At 38.1% G+C, this 17,107-nt stretch overlaps 2 protein-coding genes across 2 annotated transcripts in view; one reads left to right on the top strand and one right to left on the bottom strand.

The window, feature by feature from the left end:
* LOC135074354 (ecdysone oxidase-like) overlaps positions 1–9,833 on the bottom strand; it is a 31,493-nt gene extending 21,660 nt beyond the window's left edge. Inside the window, exon 1 of the mRNA XM_063968611.1 lies at positions 9,765–9,833. The gene's annotated coding sequence lies outside the window, so the exon portion shown is untranslated. The remainder of the gene's footprint in view (positions 1–9,764) is intronic.
* On the top strand, positions 4,849–9,478 carry LOC135074893 (macrophage mannose receptor 1-like). The gene is made up of 6 exons (XM_063969267.1): positions 4,849–4,953; positions 5,325–5,456; positions 6,688–6,822; positions 7,239–7,436; positions 8,087–8,320; positions 9,167–9,478. Exons 1-6 carry the CDS (start codon positions 4,869–4,871, stop codon positions 9,367–9,369), a joined length of 987 nt encoding a protein of 328 aa, XP_063825337.1. The 5' UTR covers positions 4,849–4,868; the 3' UTR covers positions 9,370–9,478.
* Positions 9,834–17,107: the final 7,274 nt, after the last annotated feature.

Raw genomic sequence — 17,107 nt, 5'->3', positions numbered from 1 at the left:
AATTATTTTAATTCTGACATCAAAACGTATCAGTTAAATGAATTTAATGGCATCTTAGGAATTGTGTAATTCCATTATGTAGATTATTATGGTTTGTCAAGCATTGTTTTTATCTTTTTATTTTTTATTTTGTCGAGAAAATATTTGGCTTGCTTGAAAATACACTCAACATCAAATAAACCGCACCTTCCGCGACGCGAACTTTAAAGATTTTCTTCTGACTCAATCATAGTGCCCCAACAATATTGGTGTTATTTGAAAGCCCAATAAATATCCTTAAAGAAAAACACATTTAATTTCTTAATAAATGATTAACATATACCATAAATGTGACTTGAAAAAACACCTCACTTTGGGGTCACCTCTGGGATCAATCACACCAATTTTTATGGTTATAAAACCAAATAATGATCTCACGTCTCCTGTTTAACAGATGGATAGCGATTAATCCCAACTTAACAGTTTTATAGCCATAAAAGTTGGCTCAAGCGTAACTAGGTACCTATTTTTTTAAGAAGTGACTCTGGATCCTTCTAAAGACACATTTTTGGGGTAAAAACCTTTCCTTTAATGAAATGAAGTTTAGAAATAGGCTTTTAAATGGTGCCAATATTGGTGGGAAGTGGGGATGCATATGTTTGAAAGTGCTTGTAGCGGGAGGTGCGATTTATTTGATGTCGAGTGTAGTTGTTGTCTACTTATCTACCGGTGAAATTACCTTAAAAGCAACTGTTGTCAACGCTAAACATTTACATAAAGCCAGGTATATAAAAGTGATGTAACGTTGTATGGAACGTTTCATCACACACGCGCTACTAATTAGTAAAGGACGCTGTGTCTTGTTTTAGCGTCCAAAGATATAAATAAAATCTTTATTGAGTAACTTATTCACAGTTTTTAAATATAGGCTCTATATCTTAGGCAAAATAAGTAAGTAAGTTTCATCTCAACCATGTTTTTAAACAAAAAAAAAATAGTACCCATGAATTAATCACAGTAAATGTGGATTATTCCATTCAACGTTAATTTTCCAAGGAGCATGAGGAAAAGATTTGAGGGCAAACAAAAGGGTTATCTGGCAACACCGTACGTAAAGCTTCACAATGGCATTGTCACAGAATAAGTACTGTTAAGTCATGTATTCATTAGTCAACATTTGTTGATAAACTGTTTATGACTAGTGTGAAACAAGTTTACCATAAACTGCTCTCCACTCATAGCGGGGAGCACGGCAACATGTATCATAAACAATGTTTCATCACCTATTTTTATGGACTGTTTATAAACTTTTTACAGAGATGATGAAACAGTGTTTATCAACAAATGTTGCCTAATGAATACATGGCTTTATTTATTCGGTGACAATGCCTCGCTTCCTACACGGGCACGGGTGCCAACGAAGTTAACGACATATTTGACAGTGAAACCATAATTTATAAAGTTAAGCAGCTACCAACAATTTAACAGTTCGAAAACTGACATTACGTACACCCTCGCATCAGCGTAATTTAATCGTAATCAATCTTGGTTTTGGATCCCAATTTTGCGTCTTTTCATTAACAAATAATTAGGTTAGAGCCACACTTATTGTAGGTACCTACTTAAGCTTCAACCACACTAACGCGTGCAGATTGCCATCGCCTGCGTGATCATAGGCCAATGACAGCTCGCGCGACCCTTGACCGCCAATTATAACCCAACCAGTGAAAGTCAAGTTTGTCCCGGGGGAAAGTTAAGCTGTCATTGGACCCGCAAGGAAATTATTGTAGGTACTTGGCGATAGGAATATTGATTATGAAGCGACAATTACCGAACGGCGAAAGGTGGATTGGTGGCCTTACTCGAGGTACGCGAAATTGGCGCCTGCTTAAAGATTACTACTTATATGTTTGATTGCGGATTTGCTCATTTAATTCTGTAGGCGTTGAGATATCGAAATAGTAAATACATAATTACATTTTAGCCTTAAAAGCTATGAGTTCCAAGACGTGGTATATGAAGGTAACAGTTAGTAGCAACTGTTGGTTAGGGGGCGTCCATTAATTACGTGAGACTTTAAGGGGGGGGGGGGGGGGGGGGAGAGGGTCCAGAAACACCTCACTTAATCTCACGTGGGGGAGAGGGGGGGGTGTCGAGAAATATCACGTAATTTTTTTCCACAACAAACAGAGTAAATCCTCCGTCTGCATTTGTGAACACCGGCCCAGTTTTTAGATCCGCAGTTTGCTTCCAATGCTTAAGTATTATCAAAATGTAAACTAATAGGTTATTATGTTCTTAAAATTAGAACATTATGGGCCATTTAATTTATAAACTGCATGTATTTTATTTATTTGTGACCTAAGTGTATGATATGTTTATTTAATTTTTAAGCTTGTAAGCGCTTTGGACCTGCTCTGTAAGCTTACAAGTGTTTTGCATTAATAAATAAAATAAAAAATAGGTACTTAAAAATTGTACCAAAAGTTATTTTTTTACGCAGGTCGGGGTTTTTTTTATTAAATAATATTTTCGAAGCATGGATTATCTCATTTACATTGCAAATAGGCATTTTGGAAAATTTCACGTGAGATTAGGGGGTGGGGGAGGGGATCTGGCAAAATCTCATGAAATCTCACCAAGGGGGGCGGGGGGGTTAAAAAATAGCCAAAATTGTCACACGTAATTAATGGACGCCCCCTTAAAAACAAACTCTAGCGCAGTTTGTTCTCGCTGGATAGGTGACCAGCCATTCTGATGCTAGGATGGCGCATCACCTAAGAAAGTAGATTATTTTCTTTAAATCGAGGGTAGCAACTATTTAACGATTAGTAGCAACTAGTAGCAACTGGGAAGCAACTTTCAATACTTGTTTCGATGTAAAATATGGGTAGTGACCTTCCATTCGTGGTTAGTTATAATACACTCACTGACTGAAAACAAACTAGGTATACATATATTATTTATCTATGCATAACGAACCTAAGATCACCATTATCATCAGTTCATTTAGTCTCCACTGCAGCAGCACGACTCTCTCTAATTTATAAGAAGCAAATGGAAGAGTGGGAATGGCTCTAGCCTCTACTTAATTTCTGCCGGAACCACAAACAAACAAATAAACAAATTTTACTAATATTATAAATGCGAAAGTTTGTATGGATGTTTGGATGTTAATATTATGAAGTTTGTTACTCTTTCACGCAAAAACTACTAAACGGATTTTGATTAAACTTTACAGTATTATTGTTTATTATAACTCAGAACACCAGGTGCGATTGCGGTCAAATACCTGCCTTGTCTAGCATAAAAAAAAAAAAGAATAACATATAGGCTATAATTTATAACGATCTTTAACAAACTAAATTTCACGCGGGTGAAGCCGCGGGCAAACGCTAGTTGTTCATAAAACAAGGTTAAGGTTAAAATTATGAATAAAAGCGTTTGTTTTATGATCTTATTAATTAAATCCCTTGTGTGTCCTCCGCTTAACTCCGAGTACTTATTGCAAACTCGCAAATTAACGTTGTTTTCTGCGTGCGTGAAAATTAATGAATCAAAATTGTAATTCCCAGTTTATTGTTGTAGGCCCGAGTGTTCCTGTTTATCCCGACTTGTACAAAGGCAACAGGAAATAATTAATTTGTTAAGGGCGCGTCTACAGTAAACGGCAATACGCAGAATTCCCACGGCAATCCAGTAATACAGAATCCCGCAGGTCGCGTGAATACACGTTGTGTATTTGAAATTTGAATTACAAATAACGGAACGTTTTTTTTTGCGGGACACTGCATTCGGGATGTTCGTGTGAACGTCAATATTAAATGAATACTACAAAACGGGGTCCTGCATAAAACAGTTTCTGCAAAAAACGGGATGTCAAGCTCTTAGGGCTCTACTACATGAGCTCCCCAGGCTTACCTGGAAGTCTTTAAATAGACTTCGGACGCAGGTTGGCCGTAGTAAGGACAATCTGGTCAGGGGGTTTCTTGGATGGCTCAAACTTGGAGTGCATGACATGTGTGGTTTCATTCCTCAGTCGATGTAGCACTTAATGTCCTGCCTTGCGTGCCCTTTCTGTACCCAGAAAGATTTAATGAATGCTACTGACAAGACAACGCCACTATTGTAGCGGAGTTTAGGGCTTACACTGTATAGGTTTATTGTCGATACGATGAAATAAGAAGGCGGCTCGTGGATACTGACGATTCTATTACTAACTAAGTATGAGTGATTGTTAAATTTTACGACAAAATACAAGGGAATTAGTGTAAATAAATTAATAAACATCATGAAGCGGTGGCAGGGCAAGTATTTGGAACGAGCATCTATGGAATAATACTCTACAATAATCTGCTTAATCATCATCATCATCATTTCAGCCATTGGACGTCCAATGCTGAACATAATTATATAGGCCTCCCCCAATGATTTTCATAATGACCGGTTGGCAGCCTGTATCCCTCTCTTTACTCTACATAATACCTCTACAATCTACATAATAAGAATTTGAATTTGTTAGTTCCACTACCTATTATGTGTTCATCTTCTACCCAAATATAAACTTAATATAAAAAGATCAAGTTAATTTAGAAACCGGGTCTAACTGCTATACTTTTTATGAATAGTCAAAACCTGACTTCCTCATAGATTCTGTATGGCTATGACGTACAGGTAGCTCAATAAATTATTAATTTCACAGTCACTAAAATTGTATTTAACAGCCAATTGAAAAAAATGTTTCGTAGCGGATTAATTTGTTTTGCAGTGTTAACGAGGTCTGCTGGGAATCCGGGGATTCCCGTGATTAAAACCAATTGGTATAATGTTTATTTGAGAATCAATTGAAGCAATATAAGTAAAGTTCGTCTAGGCGCGCGCGCATAACAATGTTTGGTGTTGTAGCAAACATGCTGGTGCGCATATTTTTTATCGCGATTTTTACATACACAGCTAATGGAGCTAAGTTACCGGGTAAGTCTTCTAATTAATCATTAATATTTAATATTATTTTCAGCCACAGGATATCGCTGAACATACCTAGATATCAGATTTTAAACTTTCGCGTTCCATTTCAATGAGGGTTTTCGCTAATGAAAAATCCGCTAGATGGCGGGACGTGGATGTGGGGTCTGACTGCTGCGTGATTGGTGGATTTTGACAATATCTGTCAATGTCATGTCAAAAATAACCAATCATGCAGCATTTGGACGTATTAATTTTGCCGGCTGTAGAGCAGTTATTGGAAAGTACCCAAATTATAAGTTAGTACTGAATTTCATTAATCAAGCTGTAGATGTGTAATTTTGTGTTTTAAACTGTTTCTATTATTCGAATGATGTCAGGTTCAGGAGAGCCCGCGGACAAAAGCACGTTCCGTTTGGACTACCAGTACTACCCGCAGGCGGACGGCTGGCTGAAGCTGCACCGCATCCCTGCGCGTTTCAGGGACGCTCGCCTCGCTTGCTACCATGAAGGTGAGGATCCGTAAAGCACTGAGAGCCAGACTTTCGTTATTTGGCACGGGTAGTACACCCCCAAGAATGGTCTAGTGCCCCCCCAGCTATGATACTAATCCACATATTATTTAGCATTGTTACTGTTTTTATTTTGTCAGGATATACCGCTTGGTTTGGGAGTTGTTGCGTTTTCTTTACAATGAGTAATTGGAGGAAAAAGAATTCGATAGGGGATTAAAAAAAAATCTCAAACAATTTTTGACCTCTTTTTTGTCGATAGAAATGGGTCTGGTTTCGTCTGTTTCCATGTGTACACTTTGGCGTGACTCACACTGTATATTATTGATTTTCCTATTGATTTGCAAATAATATATTTATTGTGCTTTTATCAAAGTAATGATCGTCATTCCATTGTGCTAAATAGTACTAGTGGCGCCCTCTTTGTCAATGTTTTGTCTTTGTCAATGTTCTGTTTTTGTTTTGTTTTGTTTAATGTTATTTTTTTACTTTTATTTATAATGTTGGTTGGAGAGGCTCCCGCTGAAAACCAGCGTCGGGGCACGCGTGCATGCACGCGTGGCTCGATTAATGCTGAGCGGGCGCCTTTTTGGCACAAAAATATGCGTGTATAGTTTTAAGTCCCTTTGTTCTGTTTTTTTATTTTTTTTTCCTTTTTTGTGTCAAATAAAGTTTTTCTTATTCTTATTCTTATTCTTACATAGCATTTAGGGGTCAAAAAGAACCCTAGATACGTCAATGCTTGTCTGCGCATGCTCCCAACACAGGTTGCTACCCTAAAATGCTTGCCTAGGGGTTGGAACGATCAAAACTTTTTAGCTGATGAGGACATAAAAATCAGCTTCTGTGGTATAACGTAAGTAGAATTACAGTTTAATGAATATACCGAAAAGCTTGCCAATTTGGACCTTTCCAACCACTTGCCAGAAAATCATTTTAGGGTAGCTGCCAAAGCCGCGATGGCGAAAGTTCATGATGGTCCGAACGGTAAGAACGATTCTTGCCTGTGTTGGGAGCATGCGCTGACAAACTTTCAGCTTTTATAAAATAGCGAAGGTCTGGCGTTTATGGGCTCTTTCTCTATAGCTCTGGGTACCGTCCAACGGTCCAATACTTCTGCCATAACCCAACTCTCTTCCAGCTCATGTTACCACAGTGTTTAGCTTAATGTAATGCCAGTAGAAGTCAGGATTAATAAACATATTTTTTTATAAATGTTGGCATTCTTCAGGTGCGCACTTGGCGTCTCCAATAACTGAAGATTTGGCCATGGTGTTGAGCAACTTGGCTCAAGAAGCGCAATTGTCGTCAATACACACCGGTTTCTACTCTTTGGCGTCGGTGCAGGATTACTACTCTGGAGAAGGTAAGGGACTTTTGCTATTCGCTGTGACGGAACGTTTAATGGATTTAAACTGGATGCTGCGTTATGCGTTCAGGTTAAAGTGAACGCAGCCCACAATACGTAATGTACGAATATAATGTTGTTGGATGTTAAGTTATCATTTGGACTCGCAAGAAGGTAGAAGTCAAGAAACAGATTACAAATAAACCCTCGATTCAAAAATTCAGACAGAGTGATAGAGCTTTATAAATGATCATGGATACAATAGAATAACTCGAAATACATGTAGTTTTCGTCGAGTAGTAAATCGAAAAACATCCCACTACCAATAGTGGGATGTTTTTCGACCACATGGTTATATTTTTTCCACATTGCAATGAGTATAATTAATAATATTCAATATTATATTATTTATAAAAACATAATTATTATTTCAGGAGTCAAATTTAACGACCTTTCGTTTTTGAAGTGGGCAGACGGTGAGCCCAATAACGTGGATAATTTGGAGCGCTGTCTCTCGATGACGTCACTAGGCACAATGGCCGACTCCAATGAAGAAACTGTTCGCCCTTTCTTCTGCTACAAGAAGAAGACCGGCTATACAACTATGAACGAATGCGGGTATCATGATAAACGTAAGTACGAGTAGGAGATATTGCTTGTCACATAACTTTGGAGAATAAATTTTAGGGCCTGGTTCAACATCTCTATGTAAAGTAGCTCGTTGCTTAGGCTGGGTTGCACCATCTTACTATAACTTTGACAAACGTCGAAAATCCGTCAAAATCCACACAAAAACACCGGTTTTCGTTTTAGTTACTGTCAAAGTTAGGTGGTGCAACTCAGCCTTAAAGTTACGAGTAGCAACGAAACCATAACACTGACAAGACTTTGCTAATAGTATTAATCAAGAAGTAACTACTTAGAACTTACTCGAAGATCGTGAAAGAGGTCCTAATTATATTATATTCGGTCGGTAAATACTCGCACATATTAATCAAAGTAATAATGTAAGCCACCATCGGATTGAAATGGATATCTGATAATACTCTGGTCCGCGCTGGTTCTTATCGCTCGCGCGTAATTATGTTGCTATCGCGCTCGCACACTCACTGCGGGTGCCAGTCGCACAGTCGCGACAGCAATATAATTACGCGCGAGCGATAAGGATGGGTAGCTAGGGGTCATTGGACAAAATTCTACGTGCTCACGGACCGAGCTTTAAGAAAGCCATTAAAATAAATAATTTTAATGGCTTTCTTAAATTAAAAGTTTGTTTGTCTAGAGTACCAAGTGGACGACCACACTGGCCATTGCTACAAGCTCCACCTGCAAAAAGCAGCTTGGCATAAAGCCTTGTCGATATGCGGTGCAGAGGGCGGCACCTTGGCCGTCATCAACAGCGGCGCGGAAGCCAAGGTCATCAACGACTTGGCCGTTCAGAAAAACTATTCCGAATGGGTCCTCTTGGGATTCTACAATCCGTTTGATCAGCCAGGCTACTGGTGGACTGTGGATGGTAATTATAATCTTATTAGCCATAGCCCGTCTTCATGACATTAAAATAAGTTCAGCTATTTTTATAAATATTTACAAAAAATATTTCCCATCTCAATACTCAATAAGTTTATTGCTTCCATTATCACTTCCACATAGGCATTTAGATAAACGACATTATTTGACAGGGCAATGTTAGATAGCATTATTACTGACTCCTACCTTTTTATTTTTAGTTGGTCGCAAGATAGTTAACTAATTAATAGTATCAGGCATTACTTTGCGAAAATCCATAGTTAGATATTAAAAAGATAAAATAGCTTAAAATTTCCGCTTAGATGGTTAGCTCAATTTCAATATTCTTTTGTTGAGCCAAAGTTGCCCTCTAGAGCTAAAATAAAGTAACTTGCATCTACGGTACCTAACAACGCATAAGTGTGTGTGCAAAACTTCTGTGTAAATTACTAGTTAGGTATTTATAAACCAGCTTGACATTTAAGTACGTTTTTTGTCGTACTAACTGCGCGTTGTATGTTATTGCGACCGGTTTGACCGGTCATTTTTCTATTTTTGGTGTACCCATTTGTATATTTTGGTAACATTGCTTGTATGTGTTCATATTTGATGTACTTGAATTTGGTTATTTATACCTGGTAACTGAGTTTATTCCAGCGTTTCTTCTCAGCACTTGCCATATGTTTGTCTCGAAGCGCTGGTAGGGCCCAAAAGATAAGGAGATATGTAAAGTGCCCCATAAGGGCTACCTTTTCTTTTTTATTATTTACTATATTATTTAAACGTTTATAATAGTGCCACTTGTGGTCTATAACTGAATATATTATGTTTGATTTTGATTTTTTGATTTCAGGACATACGAGCTTAGAAGAAGCTGGATACGCCAATTGGCTCAAGGGCGAGCCAAACGATTTGTACGGACCGGAGTACTGCGGCACCTTTAGGCCCATACCGGAGGCCGGCGCCTTCCCAGGCCTTAACGACTTCAGTTGTAATATCGAAATACCCTTCGTTTGTGAGATACCGCCTTTAAATAAGGAGCTTAAGAAGGAATAGACTAATCTGAAATATTTTTTCACTTAAAAACTGTAGGACTATGTATTTTACTTTTGATATAAAATACTTTTATAATGATAATTGTATTAATTATACGTTATTTAGGAAATTGGGTAGTTTTGCTTCCATTATTTATTGACCATCAACCGATAATTCTAAAGCACAAGTTCCTTAACCCTAGATAGTAGATAGCTAACCTCCGTCGATTCGACGGGCATTGAAAAGAAATAACGTTGTAACTTTTTAATGCCATGTCCAAACGTTTTGTCCCAGCTAGCCAACTCAGTGGCCGGGAAGTCAAAGTTAGATGGTGCAACTCAACCATAGTCTAACTAATGTGCTGTCGTATATACCTACGTCATTCAATCCCACCACCAATAAGCAACAATACTCACCGAACAGGACAGGATCTGTCGTGATAGGTCTCCTGATACGTAGTGAAGAGTTCTCCACGGTCTTAATAGCTGCACTGACTCTAACTGTAATAAAGAAATTAGTTTTTTTTTTAAATAAAACTAGAAAAGGTCAGACTAAAAATAAACGATAATATTCTAAGGCTGGGTTGCATCATCTTATTTTAACTTTGAAAAACGTCAAAAATCTGTCAAACTCCATACAAAAAGCACCGGTTATCGTTACTTATAGTTACCGTCAAAGTTAGGTGGTGCAACTCAGCCTTAGGCCGTAACTATGTAAACGACAACCGGCGTTTTTTGTATGGAGTTTGACAGATTATCGACATTTGTCAAAGTTAAAGTAAGATGGTGCAACCCAGCCCAGTTGATCTACAGGAGATATAGGTGTACCAGAATCTCATGGCAAACAAAAATATTGGAAAAGTGTGTTTTTCATATGGCAATTGTCTATGGTTTAATTGTCACCTGTCAAAGAAAATTATGACATAGCTGTCAGCCGCTGCAAAAATTTTGTAATCTCTTCTTGACTATTTGTTATTTTTGTGAAAAAGTCGAAAAAGCTCAAGCAAGTCATATTGTTTTCAATGTGAATTGTAAAATAAGGCATAATTCAAAGTCAATCTTTGATTATAAGCGCGTCGTCGAGTTGACAGTAAGTTGGACTGAAATGTTTTGATACATTTAGTTTATTACCCAACTACGTCACAAGGAGGGTTATGTGTTTTATATTATTCTTAATAGCTGCTTTATCGGGGTTTTCAGGTAGGATCTCACAAATTGGTGCAGAGGAATGGTCAAAATGTTATGACCATGTAAAGAAAATTGAAAAAGATTTCATCTCTTTATCTTGATCATCTATTGAAGAACAAGAAATTGCAAGTGGAGTTCTTAGAATCGTTTTCTAGTTCTGAATGAAGTGATAAGTTAAAAGTATGATGCATAATAAAATTAGTTACTTAAAGTAATAATACGATTTATTTATTTTTCAAGACATTTTCCTATGTTAAAAACCCGATGTATAACAACATTCTTCATACACATACCTACCTAAAATGTATATTAGTACTTCATGTTCATTAATATTAAAGTCATAAAAGTAAAAAATTAAACAGTATCAAGATCGTTTATTCCAATTTCCCTAGTATTGCTCTCAACAAAGTTTATTTTCCCTATTTGCCATGAGATTCTGGTACACCTATAGCTAATATTTTTTCTAACCAGTTTGACTGTTTGATGACTATGACTGTTCACACTGAGACAAACTATTGATCACTAGTAAGTTCACACACAAATCGTCACAACACTTCTCAGGTGATACAAAATATGAATTGTTTTCAAAAGCCTTTGAAATCCTAATAGTCTTCCTAAACATGATAAAAATCACTAAACTTGTTCTTAACACGTTGAGTGCGAAACCAGGTCTATAGACCTTGTGTACGTCTCGCTTACCGTGCGGCTAAGAAAATTATAGTCTTCCTTGTCGTGCGAAAGGCATAACTTCAATTGGGTCCGGTGTAGGAAAGTGATGAATATATATCTATGATGTATTCATAAAATAGAATCCAATGATGTACCTACCTTAATACCAGGTTTTTAGACCTGGTACCGCACGGAAGTAATAAAATATCTTCACAATGCGAAACCAGGTCGAAGCACCTTGTACCCTGCGCACCTGGTACCGCACCCCACGCTAGCTTCGTGCAGCCAGTGTTGCCTCGCATTCGTAAGAAACGCACATGTCGACATGGCGTCAAGAGAAACAAACAAAATCAAAACTGCAAATTGATTATAATTTAATTTGCTACACGATTTATTGCTAATTTAAATAATGTTTTTCGTGACAAACATTTGAAGTTGTAACTAAATGTTATTAAATAATATGTTTTCTTTAAATATAGCTTATTTAAGTATTTATGAACTTATGTCTTATTTGTAAAATATTTAGACTAAATTATTAAAACATCTTTGTTTGTTACTTTTTAAAATTTTTGTTAAAACTTAATTTAAACTATCGATATTTGTATTTCACATCCCTAGAATACCCACCAGACTTCCCTAATTCAGTGCGGCACAGGGTGCATAAGCCTTGTATTTTGAATATAGCTATAATTTTTATACTAAACAAGTTATTCACGAACGCCTTCAGGTGTATGTCAATAAATGCATTATTATTAATATTCAAAGAAAAAAAACACAATATCTATTAACATGAAGCCAAAAATAAAATTAATATATCTTAAATATTACAAGGTCTTTAAGCCTTGTGCCGTCACAATGTAAGTTTTAATACCAGGTTTACTGACCTTGTACCGTAGGAATGGAAAGTATTAGAAAGTTACTGCCGCAGCAAAGGTGTTAATGAGAACTAACACATCTGTTTAATTACTGAGAGATTTCAACGCGTATTTCAATAATTACATCAAAAAAACTGTACCTACTCTTAGTACATATTTTCACTAAACCAGAAACAGATTATGTAACACGCACTTTTAGTTTTTTATGCGACTGATTCGAAATTTGAAATTTTCTTTTTTAGGTTTCTTTTTCGAAATTCAACGTAAAGATAGGCTGTATGTTTAAACGCCTTTGCATTATTCCAAGAAATAAAAAAAAATAGACATGGCGATGTATATTTTGAAAGAGGTTGATTAAGCATGCTGAGGGCTATCGTTTTTATACTTAACAGTTGGCACCTCTGGCGATTGACAGGACCTTACTCTACAGTGGCGTCATCTTGATGAGTGCAAATGCGATAGTCCACCTACCACTTTCGCGCTCACCAGTAGTTGGTGCCACTGTCTTCGCTACTAGCAAGTGACAGGACTTTACACTACAGTGGCGCTAACTAGTGAGCGCTAAAACGATAGCCTTAGCGTTTAAATATTCTCTAAAATCACTTTAATACTAAAACTTTATTGAACTGATTTTCTCGATTTCTCCAAGTTACCAGATATTATGCGAATGAATTTTAAAAGCGCTCAAGTATTAAAACAGCTGGGTGAATGGATTGATCAAGATTAATGATCGTGTGACCTCCAACTCAACGACCTCCAGCCAAGAAGGACTGAATACCTACCAACGAGTTTGTTATTAACAAAGACAAAACACGAAAGTTACAGTAAAAAAAAAACAAATGCATTCTGAAAAAAAAAAATCTGTCTAAGCTACTCGAAAAAAATACAAAATTAGGAAATTCAATTATATCCAGAACAGCGGGTCGCCATATTCGAATTCCATTTTTAAAATTTGCGTTCTACTTGAAAGGTCTTTTGTCATGTACTCTTTAGTGAGCATTTTTTATGTAACATATCGTGGACATTAAAAAATACCTTTCGGGAAATCAGTTTGACGCTACTCTCTATTAATCTGTGGTTGGTTTGACGTGAATGGAAAAACCGCGCCGCGTTTTGGAGATTTATTAGATTTTAAATTAACTACTATGCCTTTACAAGACTACCGCTACCGCGAGTGTTTTTTTATTATAATTGATTAGGTACAATTTGCTTAAATCACATTTTAGATTGTACTGTACATACACTGAAGGTTTCGTATCAGGCCAGTGTAAACTTGCTGTGCTTTCAAGGATACATAGTTGGGGTTACATCAGTGTTTTCTGTGAGTATTTAAATTTACATTAAGTACGATTTCTTTTAACGTGACTACCGTTTATACGAGTTATATTATGTACGAGGACAGACGACCGGCACTACAAACATTTTAATATTTGCTGGAAAATACAACACAACATTATTATTACAACTTAGTGTGTAGTTTTAACTATAATAAAATTATGTAGTTACTTAAGTTGCCAAAGTGCTTAGCTTGAAATACCGTCGTCTATTTATACAACAATACTTATTATCGTTTAGTGTGTAGTACTAAGTAGTTGTAGGTAGATGTTAAGTAAAACTCGGATGCCGTAATAAGACTGAGATATTTATTTCCAAAACCAGGGTTCTTATATTATCAAAAATGTATTCCAATTAGTGGGTCGTCAAAATAAAACTGCGAACGCATCGCATAGCTCGCTAGTGTAGGTAGGCCGCTGCAGCTGAAATCTACGCCACATAAATACGGCGCGTGCCCGTTGTCTCACTTAGAAATAAGTTGACAATTTACAAAACCTGCATCCGTCCAGTGTTGACTTACGCCAGTCCGGTGTTTGCTCACACTTCCTGCACAGACCTTAAGAAATTCCAGACCCTCCAAAACAAATTCTTACGCCGAGCCGCGGATGCCCCGTGGTTCGTGCGTAATACGAATCTCCATAGAGATTTCGAGATCCCATCGATTGATCACTTTATGAAAGAAGCCTCTCGCCGCTACTTTGACCTCTTATCGTTAGCGCCGCCACGTATACACCCCAGAAAGATGTCGCTGCCCAATACCGACGACCTAGGCATGTCCTAGACGACCCGGACGATCCTATTACCGAATTTCTGAACACAGACATCACTGCCTTAAGCACGCCAACTACTCCACAACACAGTAGCTCGTTACACCGTACTCGCCGGCGAGTACGAGGCCCTGCTTTCCATTTCGGACGGTACAGACATGTACCGGGCCGGTTCTCCCCAATCCGTCCCCCGGACACGGCCTGAGCCGAGGTCCGAGCCTACCGTGGCGCCCTCAGGCCGCGTCCCTAGTCCCCCTCGATCGGGCCCACTAGAGTGAGCCCGCCGTAGGCTGGACTTTGGTCCAACACCGCGGTGGGCAACCCTCTAGTTGGGTTCGCCACTGATCGGGCGCCTTATGCGCTCGATACGGCCCGATCGCGAACGTCGGTCTGCGACCGACGCGGACGAGCCTGGGCTTCGCTTCGCGAAGCCCACACTCGGCCTCGTCGGCACGCGCACCGACGATCGCCAAACGGCTAGAGTACCTTCTGTACTCGCCACTCTGCCCGGTGAAGCTGGAAAAGCTCCTCAAGCTACCAGCGCGCGTCCCTTCAAAAAAAAAAAAAAAAAAAAAAAAAAAAAAAAAAAAAAAAAAAAAAAAAAAAAAAAAATCTCGCTCAGTGCACGGCGAGGACTCGTACGGGATGGTCACGCCGCTGCTCTTGCGCATGTGACGTCACCCATCGCCGGCGCACGTAAATACCGCGCGCAGCCGCCGCTCGGGCCAGTCAGTCTCAGGCGCGCGGCGCGTGCGGTCAAGCGGTGGAGCAATATTGATGATGCGATGACGTATGAGCTAGGTGGCTACAATCGCTAGAAAGAAAGCTAAGTAAAAAGGTAATTGTTTTAAACCTACTTGCCTTCTTCAGCTTAAAATATGTACTGCTCTAAGAAAATACATAAAACGAGTACACATTCACAGTGGCATTAATAACATGTGCAAAACACAGTCTCGTTTTGTGCTTACTCAAGTAAATTAGCTTTGCATTACTTTCTACGTTCTCGCCAGACGCGAAATCGTGATAAATGTGGAAGGAATTGAATTGGCGAAAGTGGAGTGGAATGATAATAGCATGTGTTGTTTGGCTTTTCCTTATAACAAACGAATCTATACTAATATTATAATTCGAAAGTAACTCTGTCTGTCTGTCTCTCTTTCACGCCTAAACCACTGAACCGATTTTGATGTTTGGCATAGAGATAGTCTGAGTCCCGGGAAAGGACATAGAGATAGTTTTTATCCCGGTTTTTGAAACACGGACGCGCGCGATAAATTTTTTCTGTGACAGACAAAATTCCACGCCAGCGAAGCCGCGGGCGGAAAGCTAGTACGTCATAAACTACGAGACTTCTTTAGGTTTTAATTTTTCGGTGTAAAATGATAACAGATTAGAAATCACAAACCGTAAGTTAGAGAAAAAACAATTGCGAAACGAAACTCTTCATTTGATTTAAAAAGAAGTTCCATTACCCACCATCTAACTACACTCGCGAGCAAAAGTATGGAATCACCCCATTCGTTTTGAGTAATCTTTGTAGCTAAACGAATATGAAGATTAAATTAAAAATGGTACCAGTTTAAAGGTTACATTACAAACTTTAACTTGATACCATAGATGCATAGGTAGTCATTGAGTTCTTCAGATCGTTGGGAACAAAACACGATTCCATACTTTTGCTCGTAAGTATACTTGATGAAACGATCACGATAAGTTTGTTGGTTAAAGTTAACATGGTTGTTTTTTCGTTTCAGCCGAATCAGGTCCACAGCTGGACAAGACCCCAAGGTTTTTAATGAAAGGTAACAAACATCCATCTATCCTCACATACTTTTATATTTGTAAATAGGCAAGGGCTTATTAAGGGCACACGTCATCCTGTTTTTTTACAGGAACTGTTTTTGCAGGATACCGCGTTATTAGTAGTATTTAAATATTAACGTCAATTTGCTGTATCCCACAAAAACAAATCGTTTGAAGTAGAAATAGGAACTGTAGGAGTTAGTAAGATATTCAATTATTGTTCTATAAAATACAAAAGCAACCTTGAAGCATTGGCAATTTGGTCTAAATTGCAACTGCTAAGAAGCAGCGACTGATACGTTTAATATTGTACTAATCAAACACTCCTGAGCAACACGCGGGAACTTATTTCTGCCAATAAAATCATATTTCTTTCATGCTTCGGCGTGTGGTGTACATTCGTATAGGGCAAGGCTTGCGGTGAGGACATAGAGTGAGATGTAGCGGGTGGACCTACTTCTTTATTTAAAACTTTGCTACGTGTAAAGTAAGATACAAAATGCGTAATACATAATTTGATGTTTTCCACATAAAGGTAGCCTTTCGAACTAAGCGTTACAGACGCAACGTCTTTAGCTTTGGTCTTTTAAAGGTAGCCTTTGGAAACGAGTTAGTGACGCGACGTTGGTGGCACAACACCAAAGCTATAGACGCTGTGTCTGTGACGCTTAGTTCGAAAGGCTACCTTAAGCTTTAAATTTTACGGAGTTTTGTGCTGAAAAGTAGTAGGTAAGTACTTTTGTTACTTACGATTGTGTAAGCAGATGTCGCGATTTTAATGTAGGTACTATGAGTAGGATCAGATTTACACGTGAAACTAACGCCCGTATTCACAAACATTAGGCACTTTAAGTCTCCCAGTGCGCGTGAACGCACAGTGTGACATACGGACCAATCACAGAGCTCTATTCAATGCTATGCGTTCGGTTTTCTGCTTCACTTAAGCAAGCATCGTTTTTGAATATGGACGTAAGTATTTGACGGTTTCATGCCTAAACAGCTGAACCAATTTTTATGAAAGAAGGATATGGGCAATTTTTTGCTGCAAAAATAATTTGAAGGGTTTAGATTATGAAATGATAGATTGCAATGGAAAATTACAACAGTATTTCCTCAATTAGGT

The sequence above is a fragment of the Ostrinia nubilalis genome, chromosome 9, assembly GCF_963855985.1.
Source record: "Ostrinia nubilalis chromosome 9, ilOstNubi1.1, whole genome shotgun sequence".
Lineage (NCBI taxonomy): Eukaryota > Metazoa > Arthropoda > Insecta > Lepidoptera > Crambidae > Ostrinia > Ostrinia nubilalis.
This window is presented reverse-complemented; position numbering and strand designations above follow the sequence as displayed.